The sequence below is a fragment of the Acipenser ruthenus genome, chromosome 14, assembly GCF_902713425.1.
Source record: "Acipenser ruthenus chromosome 14, fAciRut3.2 maternal haplotype, whole genome shotgun sequence".
NCBI classification, from domain to species: Eukaryota; Metazoa; Chordata; class Actinopteri; order Acipenseriformes; family Acipenseridae; genus Acipenser; species Acipenser ruthenus.
In genome coordinates this window covers 17682339-17708683 of record NC_081202.1, presented here as the reverse complement: position 1 = coordinate 17708683, position 26345 = coordinate 17682339, and the positions used below count along the sequence as shown (strand labels likewise).

The 26345-nt window shown below is 37.5% G+C and overlaps 2 protein-coding genes across 12 annotated transcripts in view; both read left to right on the top strand.

Moving 5' to 3' along the window:
• LOC117419748 (regulator of nonsense transcripts 2-like) overlaps nt 1–4110 on the top strand; it is a 32169-nt gene extending 28059 nt beyond the window's left edge. For 8 of the 9 annotated variants that reach the window (XM_058985991.1, XM_058985993.1, XM_058985988.1 and 5 more), the window contains 3 exons: nt 372–513; nt 1497–1617; nt 1952–4110. In XM_058985991.1, the coding sequence (XP_058841974.1) occupies nt 372–513; nt 1497–1617; nt 1952–1967 (279 nt within the window). In that variant the 3' untranslated portion in view covers nt 1968–4110. Of the gene's footprint in view, nt 1–371; nt 514–1496; nt 1622–1951 lie in introns of those variants that run through there. The other variant, XM_034032789.3, reaches the window with a different exon arrangement.
• A 1370-nt stretch (nt 4111–5480) lies between these two features.
• Nucleotides 5481–25995, top strand: LOC117420096 (TBC1 domain family member 2A-like). Of its 3 annotated transcripts, XM_058985984.1 has the most exons (10): nt 5481–5806; nt 13246–13390; nt 14342–14452; nt 16754–16926; nt 18065–18565; nt 18737–18857; nt 19382–19567; nt 19939–20060; nt 21398–21544; nt 22454–25994. In XM_058985984.1, exons 3-9 carry the CDS (start codon nt 14447–14449, stop codon nt 21402–21404), a joined length of 1116 nt encoding a protein of 371 aa, XP_058841967.1. In that variant the 5' UTR covers nt 5481–5806; nt 13246–13390; nt 14342–14446; the 3' UTR covers nt 21405–21544; nt 22454–25994. The 3 variants fall into 3 exon arrangements, with proteins under 3 accessions (XP_058841967.1, XP_058841969.1, XP_058841968.1); XM_058985986.1 differs by lacking the exons at nt 5481–5806; nt 13246–13390 and adding an exon at nt 14696–14767 and having other exon boundaries at nt 13954–14452; nt 22454–25995; XM_058985985.1 differs by lacking the exons at nt 5481–5806; nt 13246–13390; nt 19939–20060; nt 21398–21544 and having other exon boundaries at nt 13954–14452; nt 22454–25995.
• The last annotated feature ends 350 nt before the right edge of the window (nt 25996–26345 follow it).

Here is a 26345-nt window from a genome sequence, read left to right as displayed (position 1 = left end):
ATTCTGGTTAATGAGAGATTCAGTTATTTATATGGTATTGCTTATTACGAGTGATGTCCTTGACCATCACTGGTAATCTGTCACACAATTGTATTTAGCACTGTAATAGCTTCATGGTGTGTGCTGTCACATTGCCCTTTAGAAATATTTTGGCCTTGACATTACTAAACAGCATGATGTTTTCAGTAAATGTGCATTCAGTAATTAATTCAAGCCTGTTTAAGACAACATCTGGGAGGGTGATGGGGAAATTACAAAAAGTTTCTCCTTGTAAATGCAAACAGTTTTCTAAATGAGAAATAGATTCCATGCAAGTTTTCTCTTATCCAGTGTTTTTGGTAATGTTTTTTTGTTTTGTTTTCTTTTTGCAGTTTAAGATCCTAAATGTTCCCTTGTCATCCCATCTTGCTGCCAACCACTTCAGTCAGCAGCAAGTTGAGCAGGAGGAGAGGATGCGCATGAAGAAACTCACCCTGGATATTAATGAACGGCAAGAGCAGGAGGATTATCAAGGTGAGTATTCCATTGCACTTGTATTTGGGGAGTACCCCAGTCATGCAACAGGTATTAAACATAGGATTTTCAAGGGAAGATTACAAAAGGCTCACAATTATCTGGCTTACGATTTGCAGTGCCTTGTAGAACTAAATAAAGTACATTTAATATGGGGCACTGAATGCAGTGGTTGTGCAGCAAAAATGCTTTGAAAAATGTACTTTTAATTTAGTGGTACAACATATCTTAAGTTAACTATTGTCAAATTCTGAGAAAGCTGAAACAAGACACCCTGCTAAATCCATGATACCTACAACTTGCAAGCAATTGATTCCTCGTGGTCTTTTCTTTTTGTTTTTGATAATTGAAAAGAGGTATAATTAACTGAATGGGAGTTTGTAACCTGCCCAGGTATGTGACTGAGCAAACACGTAAAGTGCTGCTATTGCCAGTCTTCAGGCAAGTTTAATTACCTATGACCCCCTAAATAAGTTACTGTTTTAATCCGTTTAGCTTCAGGGTCACATCAGAAAGAAGGAGTGATGTATTTTTCTTGCTGTGTTTTTTGATGATTTATTTTTTTAATTGGAATGGGGTGTCTACTCTCTAAGAAATTAGGTCCAGATGTTGTTCAGCTGGGTAGCGTCAGAAGGTTAAGTGTGGGGGCAGTATGACATTACATGCAGATGTAGATTGTTAAAGATTAACACAGATTGGAAGACAGACTAAACATATTTGTCTGGATACACAATCCAGGAAATGGCATAAATACTTTCAATAAAAACATTTATAAATGATGTTTTTACATATGACGTTTGCAGATTGAAGAAGTGGCTTTAACCATAGGCATGCAATTGTAATGGGGTTGACACCTTTACATACAAAACATCAATCGCAGCCCATCAGGAACTTTTTCTTGGTATAGATGGCTTCAATTTATAGAACCCTGCCATCTGCTGTGTCAAGAATCTTGTTTTATAAGTGAATTCTGTTGTTTGCAGAGATGTTGCAATCCCTAGCACAGCGCCCAGCCCCTGCTAACACAAACCGGGAAAGGAGGCCCCGTTACCAACATCCCAAAGGAGCGCCGAATGCCGATCTCATCTTCAAGACTGGAGGGAGGTAAGAGAACTTTTAAACTTGCTGTGATGAGAAAATGTTACTGTTATAATAAGATTTAATTGATACCCCCTGTAAACTGTTATCTTCCATTTTCTACATTATTTACAGTATGCATCATTTACAGTATGGATCCACTATAATACACTACAAACTACAGTCATATTTGCTGAGTAAAATATTTAAAATCATTGAAATTTTGGTAGTAAGCAATCATTTTCACAATTTAGTATACACAGAGTTTAAAAAAAAAAAGGTGCTGTAACTGATTTTTGTTCTCATGTTTCTTTTCTTATAAAAAGTACATTAAGAAAGCTGATTTACCTCTGTTTTTCAGGTACACATACAAGTGAACAGAGGCAACAGATGTTTTCATATGAGCGTATTTTCTTAAGTGTTTTGAAATAAAAACAGGACTTTTTGAAGTTGATTAAGGATTGTTTTTAAGCCTGGGTTGTACAAAATGTCTTCACCTTGTGTTCACTGCCTGTCTGGTGTCCTGCAGAGTCCCTCGGTATGCCTAATCCAGGTATTGTTGCTCACTGTGCTCCAACACTGTTTATCATATTTATTTTTCAATTGAAAATAAGTTTTTATACTGTTAAGAATACATTTCATTCAATAAAAATTGTAATGCCTCTACTTATGCCTTAAATAGTGAGGCATATTTGTTGTGTAAATATCCCAAATGCTGCACTAACAGGGTGATGGCATCATGAATGTCGTCATGTTGATGGAGTTTGCAAAGAAAGAAAGAAACGTTATACATTGGCAGCACAGTTGAATGAAAAAAGTATGTATTTATAGGTGTTGGATTTATGTATAGTTGTCCTGTAAGCCACATTCCCTTCCCTTATTTCTTTTTACATGTACAATTACACAAAAAAAAGAAAGGTGATCCAGCAACATCAACAATAGTGTAGGCAATACAAGCTGCTTTACTGCCTAGTGCCAGATTCAGCATAAATTTAAACAAACAAAAAAATAAATAACTAACGTGCTCAGGGTATGTATGCACCTAGTTTCACTGCACACTTCTTTTCCCCTTTACATTATTTGTAAGCATACTCTTCATGCTTTCTTTAAATAAATTGTATATGAGCTTCTGAAAATTGTGTTTTGTATGTTTTGAGTCTTTTCCGAAAAATATGGTGTTAATCCCTGTTTACAATGGTAGTGAAGAGCAAGTAAATAAAACAAAAGTACAGCAGTCCCTATTTATCCGTATCAGAATATCGATGCTGAATAAACAGTTGACAACTATGGCAAATCGAAGGCATCTGTGCATTGGTATGGAAGAAGCACAAGCAGACACACTCGGAGCCAGCTTTCTACACAACTGAAAGCATCTTCACCCTCCCCATACCCATGTCTATAAGGTAGTCCTGTAGTCAGTAGTGTGTTTTTCTTTGGGGGGGGGGGGCGGGACAGCACACCGATTATCGCATTCTAATGTTTATACATTCAGGGACTGAAAACAGCATTTGGCATTTCAAGCAATTTTACAAGCAGGACTTGTTTCACTACAAAAAAAAAAAAAAAATAAAAAAAAATTTAAATTTAAAACTATGCTCTTCAGAATTCCAAGGCTGGCTTGATTGAGTGTTGGTATCAGTATGCAGTCCCTTAAAATGTATTAATTGCTATTCAATTATTGCTTAAAGAAAAGCTCTTGCGGTAGTTCTTGTTTAAAGTTACTTTCTTTGTTGTATAAATAGCAATGAAAACCCTGTTGAGCTTGATGTGGGGTGGGGGGCATTTATAAAATAACTGCAAAGCTATTTTTATTTTTTTTATTTTTTAGGTCACATTTTTTGTTTTATTATATTCTAATTCAAATATGCTTATAATTTAAATACACATGTCATTGTCATATAAAAAAAGAATGCATCATAAAATTTAAGCAGTGTGGTTAACTCAGCTGCTGGATAATTGATCCGTACCCTAAAAGGAAGGCCACATTGCAAGTACCTAGCTCTTTTTGTGATTTAAAAGCACAATGCTACCAGTTATGAACCTTTTGTAGCCTGCAACATACAAATAATTTTGTACTGGGTAAATACAATATAAAGTTTAATTTAACAAGCTATATTAATCAAGTGGTTTTCACTATATTTATGATGTCTGTTTTATTGTTGTTCTTGTAGTTGTATTTTAAATATAGTTTTTTAATATGGAAACAGAGCTGAAATATGCTATTTTTTTTTTGCTTATTGTGGTGCATCCTATATCATGAAAGGTTGCATCCATGGCTTTGTTACATTCTATTTTTGGTGTCCAGCAGGCCTTGGTTTCAGTTGATTTTGGCTTGCTTGTTTCTCCCTCATAGTTTTGTTGTTGAAGTCTGAATCTATTTCAGCATTTATTTTCATGCAAAAACACAATTTAAAATGTATTTTTGTTAAGTAATAGATGACCATTTTCAAGACCTCCAACTGTAACAACTTTGTCGGTCAGAAATGATTATGCTGCCAAAATAAAGTATTTGAAAGATGACCTTCTGTGAACAAACCAACTTTTTTAATGTCTGTGTTGATGAATGCATTATATTAAAATGCAAAAAGCTTGTGGAAGATTGGAGATGGGGAAAAAATGGTACGATGTGGGAGGTGTAACTGCGGTGGCTAAGAAAAATAGGAAAACACAACACTGAATTTAACTGCTGCAGGATGAAATAAGGATTTAAAGAACACACAGGACTGGGTTCTGTATTTGAAACAACATTTGGTTTAGTGACATTTCTAACCCTACATGAAATATAAAAAGACAGAAAATCAGAAGGAGAGAGAAAGAAGATCTTCAGGAATACCATCGATAGGATGTGGCAGATCTTGTGAAGTGCTGGCAGGAACTTGGAGATGCGATAGCTGATGGAGCTGATTTCAAGGTAACTGCTCACTTTTAACACGATTTAAGACGTTAATTCACGTTTTAAGTAATACAGTGTCCCCTTCAAACATGTTAAAGGAGAGATTCGGAATTAACATTCAAACCTATGCGCGAGTAAATACCATCCTAACTCCTAACATCCAAAAAAAAAAAGAAAAAAAATAACAATAATATATATAATTGCATGCCCCGGTTTCTACGATATGGAGTCTTGCATGCCCCGCTAGCTACGATATGGAGTCTTTCCATCCACCTCCGGTTTCTTCATTACGGAGGTGCATGCAATATATATATATATATATATATATATATATATATATATATATATATATATATATATATATATATATATATATTTTTGCATGCCCCGGTAGCTAAAAGCTTGGTTACGGCTATGGGCAAAACCAACGCCCTTGGCCAGTATACAATATTTTTCTCTATGCATTCTTTTCTGTTGAGCACTCCTGACGCCGTTGAAACGGTGAGTCTCAGGTCGCCTGCGGATACATAAGTCCAATCATTACGTCTGAACCTGGTGTGTAATCCCAAGGTAACTGCTCACTTTTAACACGATTTAAGACGTTAATTCACGTTTTAAGTAATACAGTGTCCCCTTCAAACATGTTAAAGGAGAGATTCGGAAATAACATTCAAACCTATGCGCGAGTAAATACCATCCTAACTCCTAACATCCCCCCCCCCAAAAAAAAAAATGAAAACAAAACTATATATATATATATATATATGCATGCCCCGGTAGCTAAATGCTTAGTTACGGCTCTGGGCAAAACCAAAGCCCATGGCCAGTATACAATATTTTTCTCTGTGCATTCTTTTCTGTTGAGCACTCCTGACACCGTTGAAACGGTGAGTCTCAGGTCGCCTGCGGATACATTAGTCCAATCATTGCGTCTGAACCTGGTGTGTGTAATCCCAAGGTAACTGCTCACTGTTGTAATTGTTTGCCACAAAGGTCAGTGGTGTCTGGGATTACGCAAGCACGGAAGACGTGACATTGCTAAAATTCCCAAAACACTATCAGCAAGGAACGAAGAAACAGATTTGTAATAAGGAAGACCCTTTAAATAACCCTCCCAAAGGAAATGCATATACAAAACCATCGTCAAAGAGGAGATAAAACAAGTCCATTGACCTAAACTGTCACCATAGCACGGGGAACAAGTTTAAACTGTCGTTGTGAAACATTGAGGAGCATAAAGTTCATACGAAGTTTCTAGTATTACGACAACACAAAGCTTCTAGTATTACGACAATGAAGAAGTCGTTTCTATAAGTGAATGAGGTAAGAACCAAGAGAAGTGTTATTCATTTATGGGGCAGCAGTGTGGAGTAGTGGTTAGGGCTCTGGACTCTTGACCGGAGGGTCGTGGGTTCAATCCCCAATGGGGGACACTGCTGCTGTACCCTTGAGCAAGGTACTTTACCTAGATTGCTCCAGTAAAAACCCAACTGTATAAATGGGTAATTGTATGTAAAAATAATGTGATATCTTGTAACAATTGTAAGTCGCCCTGGATAAGGGCGTCTGCTAAGAAATAAATAATAATAATAATAATAATAATAATAATAATTATAAGTGCTCTCTCAAGTTACGGGATTCAGAGGTTGTTTACTGAAGAAAAAAACGAAAGTTGAATATATTGAAGCTGCAGCTGATAGTAAATGTGTACTTGCAATCAAGAATGATCGTGGTTAAGACGTGAGCTGTTTTGTATTACTGTACATGAAGGGTGTGTGTTCTTGTTAGGAGTATGTATCGTAATTGCACCATTGGAACTTTACTGTGTCTTGTAATTAGTGAAACTAAAACATTATTCCCAACACTCTGATACGTCTAACCACGGTCAGTTTACCAAATAAGTCTAGGAAATGCCAATTGTTTTCACAATATTTCAGTTTTAGATCCCAAATTCATTTTCTGAAGGAGTCTAATAATAGCTGGGATGAAAGCCTACTCCAGTAAAGTATTAGGGCAAGGGCGTTTATGCTGAAGTATCCAATGCGTACAGTTCACATTGTCAGGCAGCTTTAAACCCTTTTTTTGATAACAGGACAATAGCCTGCTACACATTAATACGCTTTGTTCCTTGTCATTGGGCTTTGGTGTTTTTTCCTTATGGAGGCCACCTTCAGTCTTAACTACATCAGAACACTCCAATTGTCTATTGCTGATTCAAGATTTGGTTTATTTATTTAATAAAATGAACTGTGCTACTGCAGCATTTTACTCCAGTATTTTGCTGTAAACACTATACTTTAAAGTGGTAATTTTTATTATACAACAGTAAACTATAGTGGCCATACTTAGTACTGTAGTCTACTATAACATCCTTGAATAATGCATACTTCAGTGGTTATAGAAATTTTCAGAATTTACTATAGCATACTTTCAAGGAGGTGTAATTGCCAGTAGTATTTACTACAGTGCCTGTATGTTATGCAGTATTAAAAAAAGCATTTACAGCAAATGTGCTCATTAACAATAGAATCCTGTATTAAAGTATGTGTTTTAAAAAAGTTGCAATAATTTAAAGTTGTGTGAAGTTTAGATTTTATTTTTCATAGAACATAGTCCTGAATAAGGGACACTGCAATCACCACAGAGAGCATAGGGAAACTAGTACCTCTTCTGCAGACCTTCATAGCTGATAGCTTCTTTTTTTTGTACTAATTGTTACTCACATGGGACTGTAAGGATGTAACATTTTATTTACAAATTCGTCCCTCGCTGAAGCTGGTGTTTGTGAAAGTTTAACTAACTGACAAGGGGCAGGGAAAAGCTAATAAAGGGAATGAAAATTGATTATACCATACTACACCTCTTTTTAATAGCCAAAGACAAACCAGTTAACATCTTTTCTTTGAAATCTGGTGAGGACACATGGTGAGGACTGTTAAGATGGAGCAGGACTGTCAAGTCGGAAAACCCATGCCTGCAGCTGATCCCAATCTGACAAGCCCAGACAATCATCATGACCTCACTGCCAGTGCAAGAGAGGAAGTGGAAAGCACCAAGGAGAACGAGGGTGATTCCACACACATGGACCAGAGCAATGCCCAAGAGAAGCCAGTCATGAAAACTAAGATGGAACCCTCCTCCACAAAACTGTGTGGGTACCTGAACAAACTGGGGGGGCCCTTGATGGCCTGGAAAGCCCGCTGGTTTGTTTTCGAAGAGAAGAAGTGCCAGCTGTACTACTACAGAACGTCACAGGATGTCAATCCCTTGGGAAGCATTGACCTGGCTAACGCTACCTTTGTCTATCCAGCTCAAGCTCAGGAAGGGACCTTTCAAATTCAAATCCCAGGACGGGTTGTTGTGCTGAAGGTATGTCTTTTTAAAATTAAAACAATAGGAAATCCCCTAATCTGTGAAGGTACGTGAAGCAGTAACAAGCCAGCCAATAAAACTTAATCATATACATCTTGCACTTCCATTCGTTGAGTAGAACACACAAGTGCAGTTCTGAGTTGAAACAAACACAAGTTACAGCAAACATTTATTTTCATTAACAAAAAAAAAAACACTGTTTGTGCCTATACTGATGTCTTAATTAAGTTATTTTGTTAGATACAACCGCTTTGGTTGAGGATACACTAATCAGTTTGGACATCCACTTACTGTCATTTTTTTTCAAATAACCTTAAAAAACGATGTATCATTTTAAGAAAGTGCCCTTGTGCAATACCAAGGGTTCCCTTATAAATTTAACCACAGTAAATTTAATGCAGGAATTTAGCATTTTTCCCATGGTTCTACAATGCATTTACTGTAGTTTACCATGGTATATTAATGTTCTTTACCATACCTCTGTGTTCCAGGGATGGAAATAAGACTTCCATTGCATAGCAGTTTGATCCATTCCTGGTTTTACTTTGAGTTTAATATGACACATCGGAACTTGTTACTTATACACTGTGGCTAATCAGGCTAATTTTAACTGCAATGCAATAGGGGTTTGAATGTCTGTCATTTGGTGCAGGGTGTAAAATTAGCTTTTGAGCACTGGGAACCTGAAAGTTTTATATATATATATATATATATATATATATATATATATATATATATATATATAAAGACGTGCTCAAATTTGTTGGTACCCTTACAGCTCTTTGAAATAATGCTTCATTCCTCCTGAAAAGTGATGAAATTAAAAGCTATTTTATCATGTATACTTGCATGCCTTTGGTATGTCATAGAATAAAGCAAAGAAGTTGTGAAAAGAGATGAATTATTGCTTATTCTACAAAGATATTCTAAAATGGCCTGGACACATTTGTTGGTACCCCTTAGAAAAGATAATAAATAATTGGATTATAGTGATATTTCAAACTAATTAGTTTCTTTAATTAGTATCACACATGTCTCCAATCTTGTAATCAGTCATGCAGCCTATTTAAAGAGAGAAAAGTAGTCACTGTGCTGTTTGGTATCATTGTGTGCACCACACTGAACATGGACCAGAGAAAGCAAAGGAGAGAGTTGCCTGAGGAGATTCAGAAAGAAAATAATAGACAAGCATGGTAAAGGTAAAGGCTACAAGACCATCTCCAAGCAGCTTGATGTTCCTGTGACAACAGTTGCAAATATTATTAAGAAGTTTAAGGTCCATGGAACTGTTGCCAACCTCCCTGGGCGCGGCCGCAAGAGGAAAATCGACCCCAGATTGAACAGAAGGATAGTGCGAATGGTAGAAAAAGAACCAAGGATAACTGCCAAAGAGATACAAGCTGAACTCCAAGGTTTGTGATCGCACCATCCGTCGCTTTTTGAGTGAAAGTGGGCTCCATGGAAGAACACCCAGGAGGACTCCACTTTTGAAAGAAAAACATAAAAAAGCCAGACTGGAATTTGCTAAAATGCATATTGACAAGCCACAATCCTTCTGGGAGAATGTCCTTTGGACAGATGAGTTAAAACTGGAGCTTTTTGGCAAGTCACATCAGCTCGATGTTCACAGACGAAAAAATGAAGCTTTCAAAGAAAAGAACACTGTACCTACAGTGAAACATGGAGGAGGCTCGGTTATGTTTTGGGGCTGCTTTGCTGCGCCTGGCACAGGGTGCCTTGAATCTGTGCAGGGCACAATGAAATCTCAAGACTATCAAGTCATTCTGGAGCGAAATGTACTGCCCAGTGTCAGAAAGCTCTGTCTCAGTCGCAGATCATGGGTCCTCCAACAGGATAATGACCCAAAACACACAACTAAAAGCACCCAAGAATGGATAAGAACAAAACATTGGACTATTCTGAAGTGGCCTTCTATGAGTCCTGATCTGAATCCTATCGAACATCAATGCAAAGAGCTGAAACTTGCAGTCTGGAGAAGGCACCCATCAAACCTGAGACAGCTGGAGCAGTTTGCTCAGGAAGAGTGGGCCAAACTACCTGTTAACAGGTGCAGAAGTCTCATTGAGAGCTACAGAAAACATTTGATTGCAGTGATTGCCTCTAAAGGTTGTGCAACAAAATATTAGGTTAGCGGTCCCATAATTTTTGTCCATGCCATTTTCATTTGTTTTATTATTTACAATATTATGTTGAATAAAAAATCAAAAGCAAAGTCTGATTTCTATTAAATGTGGAATAAACAATAGTGGATGCCAATTACTTTTGTCAGTTTCAAGTTATTTCAGAGAAAATTGTGCATTCTTCGTTTTTTGTGGAGGGGTACCAGCAAATTTGAGCACGTCTGTATATAAATGTAATTTACACACGCATACAATTCCATTAAATTAGCCATTGTATGGTCTCATGTTATGCTTTACCTAAAATAAATACATTCATCCTAAACTGGTATAGAAATGTATTCCCTGTATCTACTGGCATACATTTCATCAAATGGGCAGCAGTGTGGAGTAGTGGTTAGGGCTCTTGACTCTTGACCGGAGGGTTGTGGGTTCAATCCTCAGTGGGGGACACTGCTGTTGTACCCTTGAGCAAGGTACTTTACCTAGATTGCTCCAGTAAAAACCCAACTGTATAAATGGGTAATTGTATGTAAAAATAATGTGATATCTGTATAATGTGAAATAATGTATAATGTGATATCTTGTAACAATTGTTATTCGCCCTGGATAAGGGCGTCTGCTAAGAAATAAATAATAATAATAATAATCAAATGCTCTTGTCAAATGCTCTTGGTTGTGAACACAAAAATAAGCATTACAGTTCTAGCTTTGTTGTTCTCAGTCTTTAAAATGTATATTAACAATCTAACAGCTTGCAGCTAACATGCTTAACACTGTGCGTAATAATGATCTACGGATAAGCTTGATCAATTATGAAAGAGATTGTTGAATTAATTTGAAGCAGTAGCAATTTTATATATAATGTATGTTCCGTTCTAATATCCCAATATATAGTCACTTATAAGTTACGTTGCAGTACTCCACACCATTCTTCCCATGGCCTGAACTCAGAATAAACTGTCCAGCTAACAAGTTATAAATTGTTCATTGGCTATGAAAGAAGGGGTTCTTACTAACTTTTCACTTGTAATCTTACATGAGCATCATCCAGCCAGTTGTGCAAGAAAAGGCTCTGATTGTTGTATGATAATGTGGGAGAGGAATGTTTCCAAAGAAAAGACAAAAACTTAGTGTATGGTGTATTGAGGGTTTAGTAAGTTGAAGGTAAAAGATTAAACTTCAAAGTATATTGAATTTGGTATTTGACTGCATTGTGACCACTTTAAAATCCACAGCCTTCCTTTATAGTTTGAGTTAAGCGAATTAATCTTTTTTTTTTCTTATAAAGCTATAAAATAGCAGCTCTGTAAGTGTTTGCTGTAAAAAGGTTGTCAGTATAACAAAGGGAATCCTTTTCAGATGCTGCTTTGATAATACACAATAGCATCCCCCAAGCAGGTTTCCCTACATCTAAAATTTGTGCAATGATAAAAATGGATTACTGTGAAGGAATGGTTTGCAGTGTGCAGGTGTAGTGATGATGCAGTGCTCCAGAACAAACACACACAAGACAGTTCACAATTAACAGCTCTTTATTTTCAGCTGGGTTGCGTGCCAACAACACTTTAAATAATAAGCATGGGCTCTACACATCAATGTGTATTGCACCATGCAAAAGGAGGGTTACAGTCCCGAAATAATAAAAACACTTTTTAAACACACAATACACAGACACAGACATGTCTCCTGACAGTGGGTGCTCTAGTGCAAGTGAATGGTGAAAGACAAACACAGAGGTAACAGTAGGTCAGTGTAGTCCGGGGTTTGGTGCTGGCGTGCAGCGACAGCTCCCGGTTTGTGTTAGCCGTCTAGCCAAACAAACAATGACAGTTAGCTGACAAACAAACAAAACACAAAACACTCACAGTACTTTTAATTCTCCTGTGCATACGGTCCTTATAGTTTAACCATCAAAACTAAGGAACAGATCACTGGGGCCACTTCCCCTTAAAACCCTCCGTCATGCCCTCTTTCGGTGGCGCGGCCAATCACGTCTCCTCCAATCCGTGACTGACACATCACCTACCGCATTAAGGCGCTGACTTCAGGTATCGTGGCCCCACCCCCTTCCTGAATGTCCGGCTTCCGACTGACCCTGGAATGAACTGCAAAAACATCCATTCTGGGGCACTCTGTTCTGGTTATACAGCGCCCTCAGAGATTGAGAGGGAGATTGTTGACGAGGATTCATTCATTCTCTGTCACAATTACTAACCATTTTTATTAGTGGGGCTTGCGAAGCAAGATTCCCCACTTTGAATCTTCAACGTACTTCTTCTTATTATTCTTTGGTACGCTACTCCTCTTACACCGTTTAAGCTAGAAACGCTGTTCAAACTTTAAAACGTGTAGACCGGTCTGGAATAGTGTGCTTGTATACAACTTTTTGATATCTTTTATACTTTTTAAACTATTAAGCTTTTTATCCTTTTTTTTGTCCATCTTCATTCACTTTAATGGGACTTTTTTCAACATTCTAAAGCTCCCCATTGTTTAAAAACTCCCAGACTTCCAACATTCTATTTACTGTAAACGATGTAACTTTTGACACAAATCAGCTACTTTGACCACTTTCCCAACAAGTAAGACAAAAAGTTAGAGCATATGGAATCTTCCTCTGCTTCTCTGCTATTCAAAACAGAAATAACTTTTACCAATCAAGAGATACAGCTGTTTTAGTAACCGCATCAACTAAAATTTTCTCTAACTTTTTATAAACAACTGAAATTTTGACCACTTTCCCAACAAGCTAGACAAAAAGTTAGAGGGTATGACATCTTTCTCTACTTCTCTGCTATTCAAATTTGAAATCAAAACATAAATAACTTTTACCAATCAAGAGGTACACCTGTTTTAGTAACTGCATCAACTAAAATGTTCTCTAACTTTTTATAAACTGCCATTTTGACCACTTTCCCAACAAGTTAGACAACTACTTAGAGCAAATGAAATCTTCCTCTACTTCTCAGCTATTCAAATATGAAATCAAAACAGGAATGGCGTCTACCAATCAAGAGGTACAGCTGTTTTAGTAACCGCATCAACTTCTTTCAGTAGGCTACTTCCCACTGTTGAATTAACTGTCATAGAACTTTGAGAAATATCAAATTCTAGCACATTCTAAGCATGAGGCAATTAATAAACAATGTGACTTTTGACACAAATCAGCTACTTTGACCACTTTCCCAATAAAGCAAGCCCCACAACTTGTAAAGTTACCATCTAGTTTGTTTTGTTTTTGTTTTACAGGCATTAAGCAGCCAAGCCATGCTGTATTGGTTGCAGCAGCTGCAAATAAAACGGTGGCAGCACAATACCAGCCTGGTGAAAATACCTGCAGAGCCCTCCACTACCTCCACACAGCTCTGCCAGCTGCCTTCTGCACCTTGGGAAGGTAAGCTCACTGACAGCCCAGTTTTAATTCTAGCTCAAGTCGACCAAATTGTGTGTGGGGTGGGGTTCTTCAGTTTGTGATCTGAGTTTGTGATTACATTGTGTGTGTGTTAACCTGAGACATAAACAACAACAAGGATGCACGCTTTTTAACAGTACAGTAATTTTATGAATCCTTTACTTTTCTTTTATTTACTATGGTTAAACTGGGCAGTTATGTGAAGTGACAGCGTGTACAAATTCTGACCTGCTAAGAGCTGAATTTACTGTTTTAGATCCATAATAAAATGTGCATTGATCAGTTTCCATCAGTACCATTCAGTTGGTAGCAGCATATGTAAGTCACACATGGCACAGGTCAATTGGGTAATGATGGTGTCATATCTTACAGGATCAGATACGACAAGTTCGACTGTACTTTGTATCACGTTACTGTGATTTTGTACTCTATAGGTCAGGCTTGCACAGTGTTGATGTGATGTTGCAATGAACAGCAAAAATTATTATAATAACATAAACATACTGTATAAAAAAAAAAGATCCCTGTGTAACCCCAGGCTGCTCTCTGATAAAAGTTAGGAGACCAGTTATCTGCTTATTAGCAAAACTTAAATCCACTAATATAAAGTCAAATAATAATTCCAGACACGTGATCAGTTGGCCAACTATTTTTTTCTTCTATTTCTTTGTTATTAGAACAAAACAAGTATATTGTTTTTGTACAGTGTATTAATTGACATTAGTTAGCCACACTTTTTTTTTATGTATCCCAGCGATTTTCAAACAGTGTTTTATAGGGTACAAATGAGTACAATTATGAAAGCAAAGAAAAGCAGTGATCAGTCAGGACTAGGTCAAACCTGTGCTCTTAATAAGTAGAGCTCACAGTAGAAATGTTTTAAGTACAACCACAGATTGTGTTCTGATTTCATTCGTTTACTGTGTTTACTAGGACGATATAGAGGCGCACAAGATCCAAAACAAGTTCCTCAACTCTGAAATCTACCAGCTTACTAAGCTGTGGAGGAACAGTTCAGAAGAGGAGAAGGGCCTCCTGATGAAGGTATGTGCTTTACAGCTTGCTGTGTGACAGATCTGTACCCATTTAACCATTGTGAAAAAAACATATATGTTCAAAAAATATATTATCCTTACCTACAAGTCTTTAATGCAGTATCGTCACTGTGTAAGGCTAACATATAAGTGACTTTATTTAATACTAAACATCTTATTTTCAGCTTTTATAGCCTAGGCCCCAGATTAATAGTAATAGTAATGAGTTTTGTTTATTTCTTTTTTCTTATAGCTTTAACCACAAAACCACAATGAGATCTGTGATTTCGCCTAGAGACATCTCTGTCTGCACTAAGAAGCCAAAGTAAATTAAAGAACAACTAGCATGCTGGTACATTATGATAAAGCAAACTGCTTAGTGACACATGGATTGCAAGTGGTTCTAATGTAGTGATGCAAGCTGGTGACCTACTGGGCACTATTCTTACACAGTCTAATGTAAAAAACAAAACAAAATAAAAAAAACAACTTTAGATTCACTTTGTATCATTTTCACATCCTGGTAACTTTTTAAAAGTTTAAAGCATTCCTTTGGCCTCCTGTTTAACCACAGTATTTCTGCAGTTTTACCCATTCTTTTCCCATGGTTATACAATGCATTTATAATAATTTACCAGGGTTTACCATGTTTATTAATATACTTTTATTATTATTATGTATTTCTTAACAGACACCCTTATCTAGGACGACTTACAATTGTTACAAGATATCACAATATTTTTACATACAATTACCCATTTATACAGTTGGGTTTTTACTGGAGCAATCGAGGTAAAGTACCTTGCTCAAGGGTACAGCAGCAGTGTCCTCCACCGGGGATTGAACCCACGACCCTCGGGTCAAGAGTCGAGAGCCCTAACCACTCCTCCACATACCTTCTTACCTTGTTATTGTAGTCTAGTATCTGCATAAATAAAGACATAGGCAGTCAGTATTTTTGGTCAATTATTTTGCAGAGATACTTCCTCTGTTATGTTTCTCTTTAGTAATTTGTGGTTTTTCTTTTTTCATTTTATACTGTGCTTCCCTTATTTTTATAATTTTCTTTGTACTCCTACTTGGTTTAACTCCTTGTTTCTTCTTCTTAGTTGACTGTCATAGTAGTTCTGACTGGCTGGCTGTTAGCCTGGTCAGCAACCTCGGGTGTGTTCATGCATTACTAATTAAAACCACAGAGAAGTTAGCAACTGAGCCAGCTCCAGTCTCCCAGAATGAACAGATCAGACTGACTGGGATGTTTCCCTTTCATCTCCAAATCTAGGTCTTCTCTAGATGCAGAAAGCAAATTGGAAAGATATGTAGTGAATTCTAAATACAAGTACAGTGCTGTGAATGTAGGGCACTGTTCACAAAAAACACAAATGCCTGGTTTGCAAATTAAATTAATGTTTAATCTTGTTGACCCCAATGTGTTCTTTGGGGTGGGTCAAGTTGTAGCTGTTTCTGTATCAGTGCTTGATCTGTCCTAGTGCCTGCGTCATGGCTCCATATAGTGATATCCCCTGAGTGCACTGTGCAATGAAACAGCTACTGGCTGGTATGATTGCAGCAAATTAGATGTTTTATCTATCTGGTCTGATTGGCAATGGTTTTAAATTATTTTAGATATATTTAGGATCAGACCATTTTTGTGACATGAAAAACTATTGTACTACAGTAGAGTTGTTTCAGGATTTCTGGGAGCACTTGAATTAACATTTGATACCAGGGTGACTCTGGTTTAAAGAAGAACCAAATAGCAAAAATTGTAAAAATAAATAAACAAATATAATTTCAGTTGCAGGTTATGCTAAAACTGCTAAAATTGCCAAAAACATAAACGCTTTGATTTCCGAATCGTAATCGGAAAAAAACATGTATTGTACACAACAGTTTAACTTTCAAAGAAATGACCCTTCACAGCCACAGTGTCCATAAGCACTCGGGTGACACACATATTGCACTGTAGGAAATAGCAGTCTTGTAATTAATATAAGCAGCACAAGGGAACAAGTGAACACTGCAGCGAAGAGGATTTTTAAATAAAATTAATTTAAGGAGCAGAAGCAAGATTATAATTGGAATGGCTCCATCAGAACTGTAAAATTAGTTATTTGGAAATGTACTAGGTTCATTTTTACATTTTAATAAACAAGTTCAACCCAGTTAAAAAGTAACAGGGTGTAGAAACCCTCTGCCTTTGGACTGCCCTGTCTTGGAAATGAGTGGGAGGTTGTGGGAGGGTTACTGCTTTCACCAGCTGCTGTGTTTTGTTTTAATCCTAACCCTAAACCTCTCTTTTGTGTTGCAGTGTGCCTACCTGGAGGCCAAAAACTGCCAGATTGAGAGCAAGTACCTGGTCGTGCTGCGCAGGCTGCAGGAGAGCAAAGGGCTGGACAGCAGTCAGCAGGAGATGGTGAAAAGGCTCATTGAGGACTCACTGCAGGGAGACAAGAAGGATGGCTTTAAACTCAACCCTGTCAGGTAAGACAGTACTGACATTTCCATACCGGGGTTTCACAGCGAAAACTTTTTTCCCCCCGGTTACTTTCTTGTTTTTTTTGTTACTAAGTATATTCAAATATTTAAAATGCAATTCTATTGCTAAACTGATGATGTGATTGCAAGCTACACCAGTTCCATTTTCATATAATACCCTCATATCCCGAACTGAAATACCAAAACAAGCAAAGGATGAAAATGTTAATGTTGGTTTGTTGCAATTGTGATCTAATAGGTGCGCAAATGAAAAGCCAAAAAAGAGCTGGAACTTACAGTAGTTTCTGGGCTTTGCTGTCTATGATTTTCTATGTCATGTGCCCTGCTCTTTTAATGTGATAATTTAATAATTGAAAAAAATATATATTTTGTTTATGTCACTTCTTTAAAACAAAACAAAACAAAAACTCTTTTTGTTTTGTTGCATGGTCTGTTTAGAACAGAAGTGCAAATTATATGCATTTCCTATTTTTCATGATTATTTTCTCAGTTTGTTTTTGTCAATATTATAGAAATTCCTTCCGTAGAGTTTACTGTAGTCTTAACAGCTGCACAGGAACTCAGATTGAATAGTATTGATTGTAAATTGAACAGAAAATGTTAGTTCTGCTGTTCGAGCGATTGATGCAAGCAGCTGAAATGAGCTTGCTGTTAACTGTATAGTAATCCACATCACAATACCAAGTTCGCAATTTCTGCGCAGTTCGTGAAATCTCGATTTACACAGGGCCTTATACATAACCCTAGGCAGGTTAGTTTCAGGCACATATACCATTTACACATAACCCTTTCCTGGTTCTTGTACTGGCTTCCAAACACATTTACCTCCTCCTAACCATCAAACTTCAGCCCACTCCCTTCTCTCCCTCTGTCTCTCTCCGCCAACTGTTCCAACTCAACTAACTAACTCAATGCTCTCCTGCAGCGATGGGGAGGAATATGCTGGCAGAGGGGACTGATTAGAAATATAACAGTACAACTTAACATAGAGGTTCATTACACATAACTAAATCACAAAAACCTGGAGCCATGCACCTACTATACAATGTTGTATGATAATTTAGGGAATATGTGAATACTGCATGTTACCAACATCCTTGTTTAACTTTCTGTTCCTTCCCAGTGAGTACGACGACTATGGATTCAAGACCATTCCTGATTATGAAGTAGAGGACGTGAAGCTCCTGGCCAAAATCCAGGCCCTGGAGATCCGTTCCAACAACCTGCGCAACAATGAGATGGAGGACAAGCCTTTGCGGACCAGGTGGGCTAACTACCTGGCCAGCCGTCCCTTGGACCAGCTGGCTCCCTCCCCGGAGCTGAAGGGCCTGATCCGGTGTGGGATCCCTGTGGAGTACCGGGAGCAGGTGTGGCGCTGGATCGTGAGGACACGGATGCAGGTCTATAGGAAGCGGAATCCCAATCGCTACCAGGAGCTGAGAAAGCACTGCGAGGTGTCGGAGCACCCGGCCTCATGGCAGATCAGGCTGGACCTGCACCGCACCCTCACCAGCAATAAGCACTTCTCCTCGCCCACCTCCGACGCAGTCCAAAAGCTGCAGCGCATTCTGCTAGACTTCTCCTGGCAAAACCCCACCATCGGCTACTGCCAGGGCCTCAACCGGTACTGTACCTTTTGTATTGAAAGTTCTTAATGCCATTCGCTCATTTTAAGTAGTAAAAGGTGTTGCCAAAAAAGACAAAACACTTTCTTGTACTTCTTGGACATGGACTAGCATAACTTATCCTTTTCTAAAACTGTGGAGTCATGTGGTGTGTGTGTTTCCTCTTGTAGGTTGGCAGCTATTGCACTTTTAGTTCTGAAGGATGAAGAGGATGCCTTCTGGTGTCTGGTGGCTGTTGTTGAAATCATAATGCCACAAGACTACTACAGCAAAACCCTGACTGCCTCTCAGGTACAGTATGTACAACAACTGATTTCAAATCAGTGAACCCTCTTCTTCCCTCCAGGGACACAAGGATGCAACAAGCCCTTGCCACCTCTCGATCTTAGGCAACTTTCTCTGCCTCATTTCCTTTTCCCTTGCGGTATCCATTGTAGAGCTACCTTCTGGATATGGGTTTGTTCCATCCTGAGTACGTGGCCTATACACCTCAGTCTTCTTCTTTTTGTATCTGTGATGATTTGGTCTTCTCGTGGAGGTCTTTATTTGAGATTTTGTTTGACCAGTTTTTGCCTATTTTCCAAAGGCACCTGTTATGGAAATTGGCTAATTTGTCCATGTCTCTCCGTTATTACTAAGAAAATGTTAAAATATTTGTGACATTGCTCGTCAGCCTATAGCTGAGTTTTAATGCTATCCCCTTTGCTTCACCAGTAAGAACTGTGGATGTGCTAATTCAGGCAGTCATAGTCCCTATTTGTTCTAACAGCTGAGCAACTCCTGCTGCTCTAAGCAGAGCTCTTTGTTCCTTGCAGGCTGATCAGAGGGTGTTCCGTGACTTTCTTGCTGAGAAGATGCCTCGCCTGATGGCCCACTTCAAGGAGCACAGCATCGATCATTCCCTCATCACCTTCAACTGGTTCCTGGTGGTCTTCGTGGAAAGTCTGGTCAGCGACATCCTGCTCAGAGTGTGGGACGCTTTCCTCTATGAGGGCACAAAGGTACAGCGCCGGCTGTGTTAGTAATTGATCCTTTAATACCCACCCCCCCACCACCAACACCACCCACACCACCCACACTTACCCAACTGTGTTGAAACGTGCTTAATACATTTTTCAGCACAAATTGTTGAGAAAAATTGTCTTAACTTGCAAACATGTGCACAGTATGTCACACTTACATTGTAACAGCTTATCCAATTATTTTAAATTATAGTAATGACATTTTAGAGAGTTATAGAGAGTAAAAATGAAAAACATGGAAATAAGTAAAATATAATTAATTATAAAAGGGCTCAGTCCAGTGACGACTTGATGAGCGAAAGTATCCTTCTTTTTTAACCTGAACAGTATTTCCTTCTTTCTGTTTCCAGGTGATATTTCGCTATGCACTGGCCCTCTTTAAGTACAATGAAGAGGACATTCTAAAAATTCACGACAATCTGGAAATCTACCAATACCTCAGTTTTTTCACCAGAACTATCTCTGATGGCAGGTGAGGCAGAATGAGGATGATGATAATGTACAGCAGACGCATCAGACCAGTTGCTGTCAATCACAGACTGTATAAACAGTTCACACTCATCTCACTCACTCCAGTGGCCATGCTTTTAACCACTAGTAAAGTTAGTGATTTCAGTAAACTGTCTTGTACCATTTTGATGATGGTAAATGTGAACAGTGATTTTGCAGTTTACTGAGCTTTACCATGCATCCACTATGAAACCGTAAGTCCTTCTTTACCATTCACTTCCTACAGGTAATGGAGCCCCCACCTCACAGACCCACATAATGTCCTCTTTGCAGCTTAGAAAACGGATGTACTGTATGTATTGCTGTTTAATGAACAGTTTGCAAGCAGATTATTAAAGTGTTGAACAATTTAAATGGTAGGTCAATTGGCTGGTTTCACAGGCCCTGATTAGCACTAATCCTGGACTAACTATTGTTATCTTAGGTAAGGTAGTCCAAAATTAGTGCTAATTGTAGTTTGTGAAACCAGCCGTTTAAGATACTATTAAAAACAGAATTTTCTTGCCATTAGGTCTTAGTAGTAAAAATAAGTTATCCTAAGGATGAATAATTCCAAGGTTCTGTTGCCTTTTATTTACTGAAAACATTTATTTTCTGTTATACTGTAGTAAGGAACTGGATCAATCAGTCTGCTTTCTCTTGATTTTCAGTGAAATAACTGGGATTATATGATAATAATTTGGCAGAGCTTTCTCACAATGACTGTAAAGCAGCATAAATATGTTTCCATTTAGTTCTCAAAGCCTTTTCATTGGAATTATTGATTCAATCACCATGTTTCTCCTCTGCCCAGCCACTAAACCTCAAATACAAACACATTCATTTAGATGCAGCCATTCATGCTTCAGTATTAGACAAGAATCCAAGCAGTGCCGGCTGTGCAGAGACAGGGGGCCATTGACTGATTTGGACCACCTGAAGATTGATACACTGTAGAAGTTAATGGGTTCAATCTCTAAACAATTATGTTAGAAAATTAGCAAGCAACAACTTTGTATGTCAGACTTACATTTTTTGTTCCTGTTAGAACTGTGCATTGTTTCTCAAGTGTGTATGTTTGTCTTTTTGTCTTTTTATGAATTTAATTTTGGCAGGCCCATATTTTGTTGTTTATTTATTTATTTATTTATTTATTTATTTATTTATTTATGTATTTTTTGAAAGGGAAAAATGCAGGGTTCCCAGGTCCTTTTAACTTTGCAGTTGTTTCATCAGTGGCATTTTGTTTTCTCTGTATCTTCTGTCTTTTGGAAACTAATGACCATAGCGTTTAATTATATGAACCCCTTCCCTATGAAGCTGCTGAAGAACAGACGAGAGTTTCACATGGAGAGGCTGACAGCCGAGCTGCAGGAGCTGGAGAGGATACAGGAGGAGTTTGTGAAAGAACAACAAGTGGAGCGCAAAGACAAGGACCTGGACACTGCTGTCAGCGAAGACGAAGAAGTATTATTGAATTATTGATCCAATCACCATGTTTCTCCTCTGCCCAGCCACTAAACCTCAAATGCAAACACATTCATTTAGATGCAGCCATTCATGCTTCAGTATTAGACAAGAATCCAAGCAGTGCCGGCTGTGCAGAGACAGGGGGCCATTGACTGATTTGGACCACCTGAAGATTGATACACTGTAGAAGTTAATGGGTTCAATATCTAAACAATTATGTTATAAAATTAGCAAGTAACAACTTTGTATGTCAGACTTAAATTTTTTGTTCCTGTTAGAACTGTGTGGAGCTCCCGAGAGGCGCATCCAGTAAAGGCGCTCCACATGGAGTGCAGGATGTGCCCTATAGTCTGGACATCGCAAGTTCGAGTCCAGGCTATTCCTTTGCCGACCGAGGACAGGAGCTTCCAGGTGGCGACACTCAATTGGCCGAGCGCCGCCCGGGGGGGAGGGAGGGTTAGGTCGGCCAGGGCGTCATCGGCTCACCGCGCACCAGCGACCCCTGTAGTCTGGCTGGGTGTCTGCAGGCTTGCCTGTAAGCTGCCCAAGAGCTGCGTTGTCCTCCGACGCTGTAGCTCTTGGGTGGCTGCATGGCGAGTCCGCAGTGTGAAAAAAAGGGGTCGGCTGACGGCACACACTTCGGCCATTCCAAATTGGGGAGAAAATAATAAAAAATAATTGGCAATGACTAAATTAAAAAAAAAAAAACTGCATTGTTTCTCAAGTGTGTATGTTTGTCTTTTTGTGTCTTTTTATGAATTTAATTTTGGCAGGCCCATACTTTATTGTTTATTTATTTATTTGTGTATTTTTTGAAAGGGGGAAAAATGCAGAGTTCCCAGGTCCTTTAACTTTGCAGTTGTTTCATCAGTGGCATTTTGTTTTCTCTCTATCTTCTGTCTTTAGGAAACTAATGAACATAGCATTTAATGATATGAATCCCTTCCCTATGAAGCTGCTGAAGAACAGACGAGAGTTTCACATGGAGAGGCTGACAGCCGAGCTGCAGGAGCTGGAGAGGATACAGGAGGAGTTTGTGAAAGAACAACAAGTGGAGCGCAAAGACAAGGACCTGGACACTGCTGTCAGCGAAGACGAAGAAGTAATACAGACTGCAGTTAGCTTGCATCACACGTCCTGAAGTTATTGAAAAATTACACATCACTGATACTATTTAAACTAATTTGTTTGCCTTATTATTCCCTGCTGTGGAATATAGTGGGGCTTACATATTGTGTATGTCACACATACATCTAACTGTTATACTTTGTCTGTTGTTGAGTATATAGGTATGTCAGACTTACATTTTTACATGTACAGTTCGGCTCTTATTTTGTAATGGCGTGTGATGTACCGACATACTTGTTTTAGAGTCAACAAATTAAGTTTACCAAACCTGTCAAAATGCAGAATATTGATGGAAATAGGTGTGTTGGTAATACACACACACTACATCTCTGAATGCTTGACTTCAAATCCAGTTTAAGTCACACATGAAAGGAGTATGGTGGTCCTAAGCCCTCGGCTTCCACATCACAAAACCAACACACAGTGCAGCACAATTGGCACAAAGGATAAACCTGTTTCTTATCTCATAAAACAGCCTTTTACTATAATTATCATCTGTCAGTCTCTGAATTTCTTCAATCACCAATTCTATTCCACTCAGATCAGTTCAGTAAATTAATTATTTTGTAATTTCCCAAGAAAACAAAAACTCATTGGAGATCTTGAAAATTAATGTCTTGAAATGTGATTAATTTAGGCCAGGCTAATCTGAACAAGTACAGATATTCCAGTTACTTTTCAGACCGGCAACCAGGTTCCAGATTTTCTAAACGAGACTATCTCTGAAATAAACTTATTTTTTATGCATTGGTTGTTTGTTTATATTCCTGTAAATTGCATAGTTCAGTTATTGCTAAGTTAAGAGGAAGACGTTGCTTTGTTTAATTATGTTAAATTGTATGGCAATCCTTCATGATTTGCATGAATTCACTTAGGTTTAGAGGTACAGTTTTAATTCATGTACCTCTGATAAACCTAAACTAAGTGACGAAAGCAAAAACACAAACGTTTTTTACTTGAGCTTGAAAAGGAAAAAATAGAATGAATACAGTGCTATATATACTGTGTGTGTGTGTATATATATATATATATAATTGATCGCTACATATAGATTTTTCAACGCTGGTAAAATGTTTAATTCAGTAATGATTTTAAAAATGTTTACTTTTTAATTTTTTAGGGATGCAAGACATGTAACAACTTTGTGTCTAAAGTTTTTAAATGCCAACTGTTAAATAAATAGAATTATGGATATTAATGTGTTGATAGTAGGGATAGCTTTTGTGACTGGAGCATGGCTGCATTGTCTATTGCGCTGAATTTTAACCAATTTTAACAAATTGTTCCCATCATTCTTATTTTTTATTTTAGCTTTTCTCTTCAAATATTTTTTAGAAAACAAAAAAGCACAAACAAAATCTCAGCGCGTTTCGTCTTATTCATGAGTAGACTTAATTTGATACAGAGGAACACCCCTTTTTTATACACTCAATTTTCCACAGGTGATTAATCACCTTTTAAGAGATGGCTCAGCTGACAAACAACTCTTGAGAAGGGAAACTTTTGTGATATTATTTTTAATTCTGTTCCACCACATGGCCTTAATGAAGACTTTAAATATGGGTATTTTTTGTAGAATGTATGTTTGTATGTATACAGTATATACCTCTGTTCATTATTCAAGTTGCAGAGTAAAAAGAAAAAAAGTAACTTAGTAAAAGAATATTTAGTGGTATGAAAAGTTTTGTGTTGACGTACAGATTGAGTGTTTAAAATAATTTAAAAAGTATGGTCTTCTGCCTTCTGTTGTCATTTCTGTACCTAATTACTTATTAATTTCAGTTGTTTTTGATTGTTCTGATTGTCAATTGAAGGTTTGTGACGTAAAGGTGATTAATCGCCTGTGGAGAATTGAGTGTAAAAAAAAGGGGTGTTCCTCTGTATCAAATTAAGTTTACTCATGATTAAGACTCTGTCGAAACACGTTGAGATTTTGTTTGTGCTTTTTTTGTTTACTAAAAAATGTGAAGAGAAAAGCTCAAATAAAAAAAATAAGAATAATGGAAAAATGTGGTAAAATAAATTATTTTTGTGAAGAATGGGTTGTCTTTTTCACTCGAATCACTGTATAAGGGCCTGTTGGCAACCAATACAAGCTGCCTTTATTTTCTCAGGTGTTGCCAGGTTGATTACCTGGTCAAAGACTAAACACATACATGTAAAACATTTAGAACATATTTGTATTCTGTATTTGAATATTATGATATTTGATTGGTTTTTTTATGTACGTATTATTGCACAATAGGGAGAATTAATGAGAACATTTCTAATATTTAGGCGTTCATTTTTGTATTGCTGTTTTATAATGTGATGGCAATCTGAACTATAGTCAAAGTCTCTCAAAGTGAATTATTATTATTTTAGGAAAGTATTACGGCACAAGCACTTATATATTACCAGTGTCACTCTCCTCACAAGGTTAAACTGTGAAACCCAGAACATACTTTAACTGGCCGAGATGAGCCCTTTTCAAGGCATTTTCTCTGCTGTATAATATAACACAACTTGTTTTTTGATGAAATGGTGTGCATTTTTTGCATCCTTTGTGTAAGGTATTTGAACTGAAAAACATCAAATACTGGTATTATCATTGTGTTGTTTTAGATTTGTTGAACAAAATCTTATTCTACTGAAAATATTTCTATTTTGTTTCTATAAAGGTTTATATAAATACAGTAATAACATTTGCTGACACTGCAGTGGAGAAACACTTCATTTATTAATTTGTCCCACAGCAAATTCAGAAAAGATTGTCCTACAACAGTGTTAATACCTCCCTTTAGTTTACTGATAATAAATGTTAATCAAAAAACATTAACTAATATTAAACTGCTGAAACGTCTGTATTTCTTTTCCCCAATATATTTCTGTTTTACTCAATGACATTCCAGTTAATTATTCAACAGCCAAGCTTTTATGTTGTGTATCCTGATGCAGTCAACATTTTAAAATCATAATTTTTTCATCTATGTTTGGAAAAGGAGACCATATAGAAAAAAGGTAGTCGAGGATCAAATGATGATATATGAGCCTCTAATACAATCACTAATAATATATATTGTAACAAAAGGCTGTCACTGGGGCTTTGTGCATGCTTCTGTGCTTGAAGTGCTTTGCAGAGCAAAGTTGCATGGTCTGCGACCGTGCTTCCCATGCGTAGGAACGCTTACCCTGCTGCAGACACTGTTCCCCTATATTGGATTATTGGTGCAACCTTGCAGGATCATTATATGTACCTTGCAGGAGCCAGGGGGAGTGGGGCTGATAGTGGCCACTGATTGGTCGTGGTTAACCTGCAATGTTGTACGGGTTGTGGGCTGTAAGAGGCAGCTTGCATGCTAGACAGGAATGGAGAGCTGGAGAAGTAACCTGTCTTGCTAAGAAGTATGTAGCCTGTTCTTTAATGCAAAATAAAAGTGATTGCTGCTTTTGAAGAACGCCTGTTTCACACTTCCATTCTTACCAAGTCATTACTATATATATATATATATATATATATATATATATATATATATATATATGAAGCAACCGGAGGTGGATGGAAAGACTCCATATCGTAGCTAGCGGGGCATGCAATTATATATATATATATATATATATATATATATATATATATATATATATATATATATATATATATATATATATATATTGTTATTTTTTTTCTTTT

Bases quoted from the DNA above. Each gene is read 5' to 3' on its own strand.
- LOC117420096 (XM_058985984.1), top strand. The intron at 16,927-18,064 runs GTAAGACAGTAC...GTTCCTTCCCAG, and splicing joins TTTAAACTCAACCCTGTCAG to TGAGTACGACGACTATGGAT. The intron at 19,568-19,938 runs GTACAGCGCCGG...TTCTGTTTCCAG, and splicing joins TCCTCTATGAGGGCACAAAG to GTGATATTTCGCTATGCACT.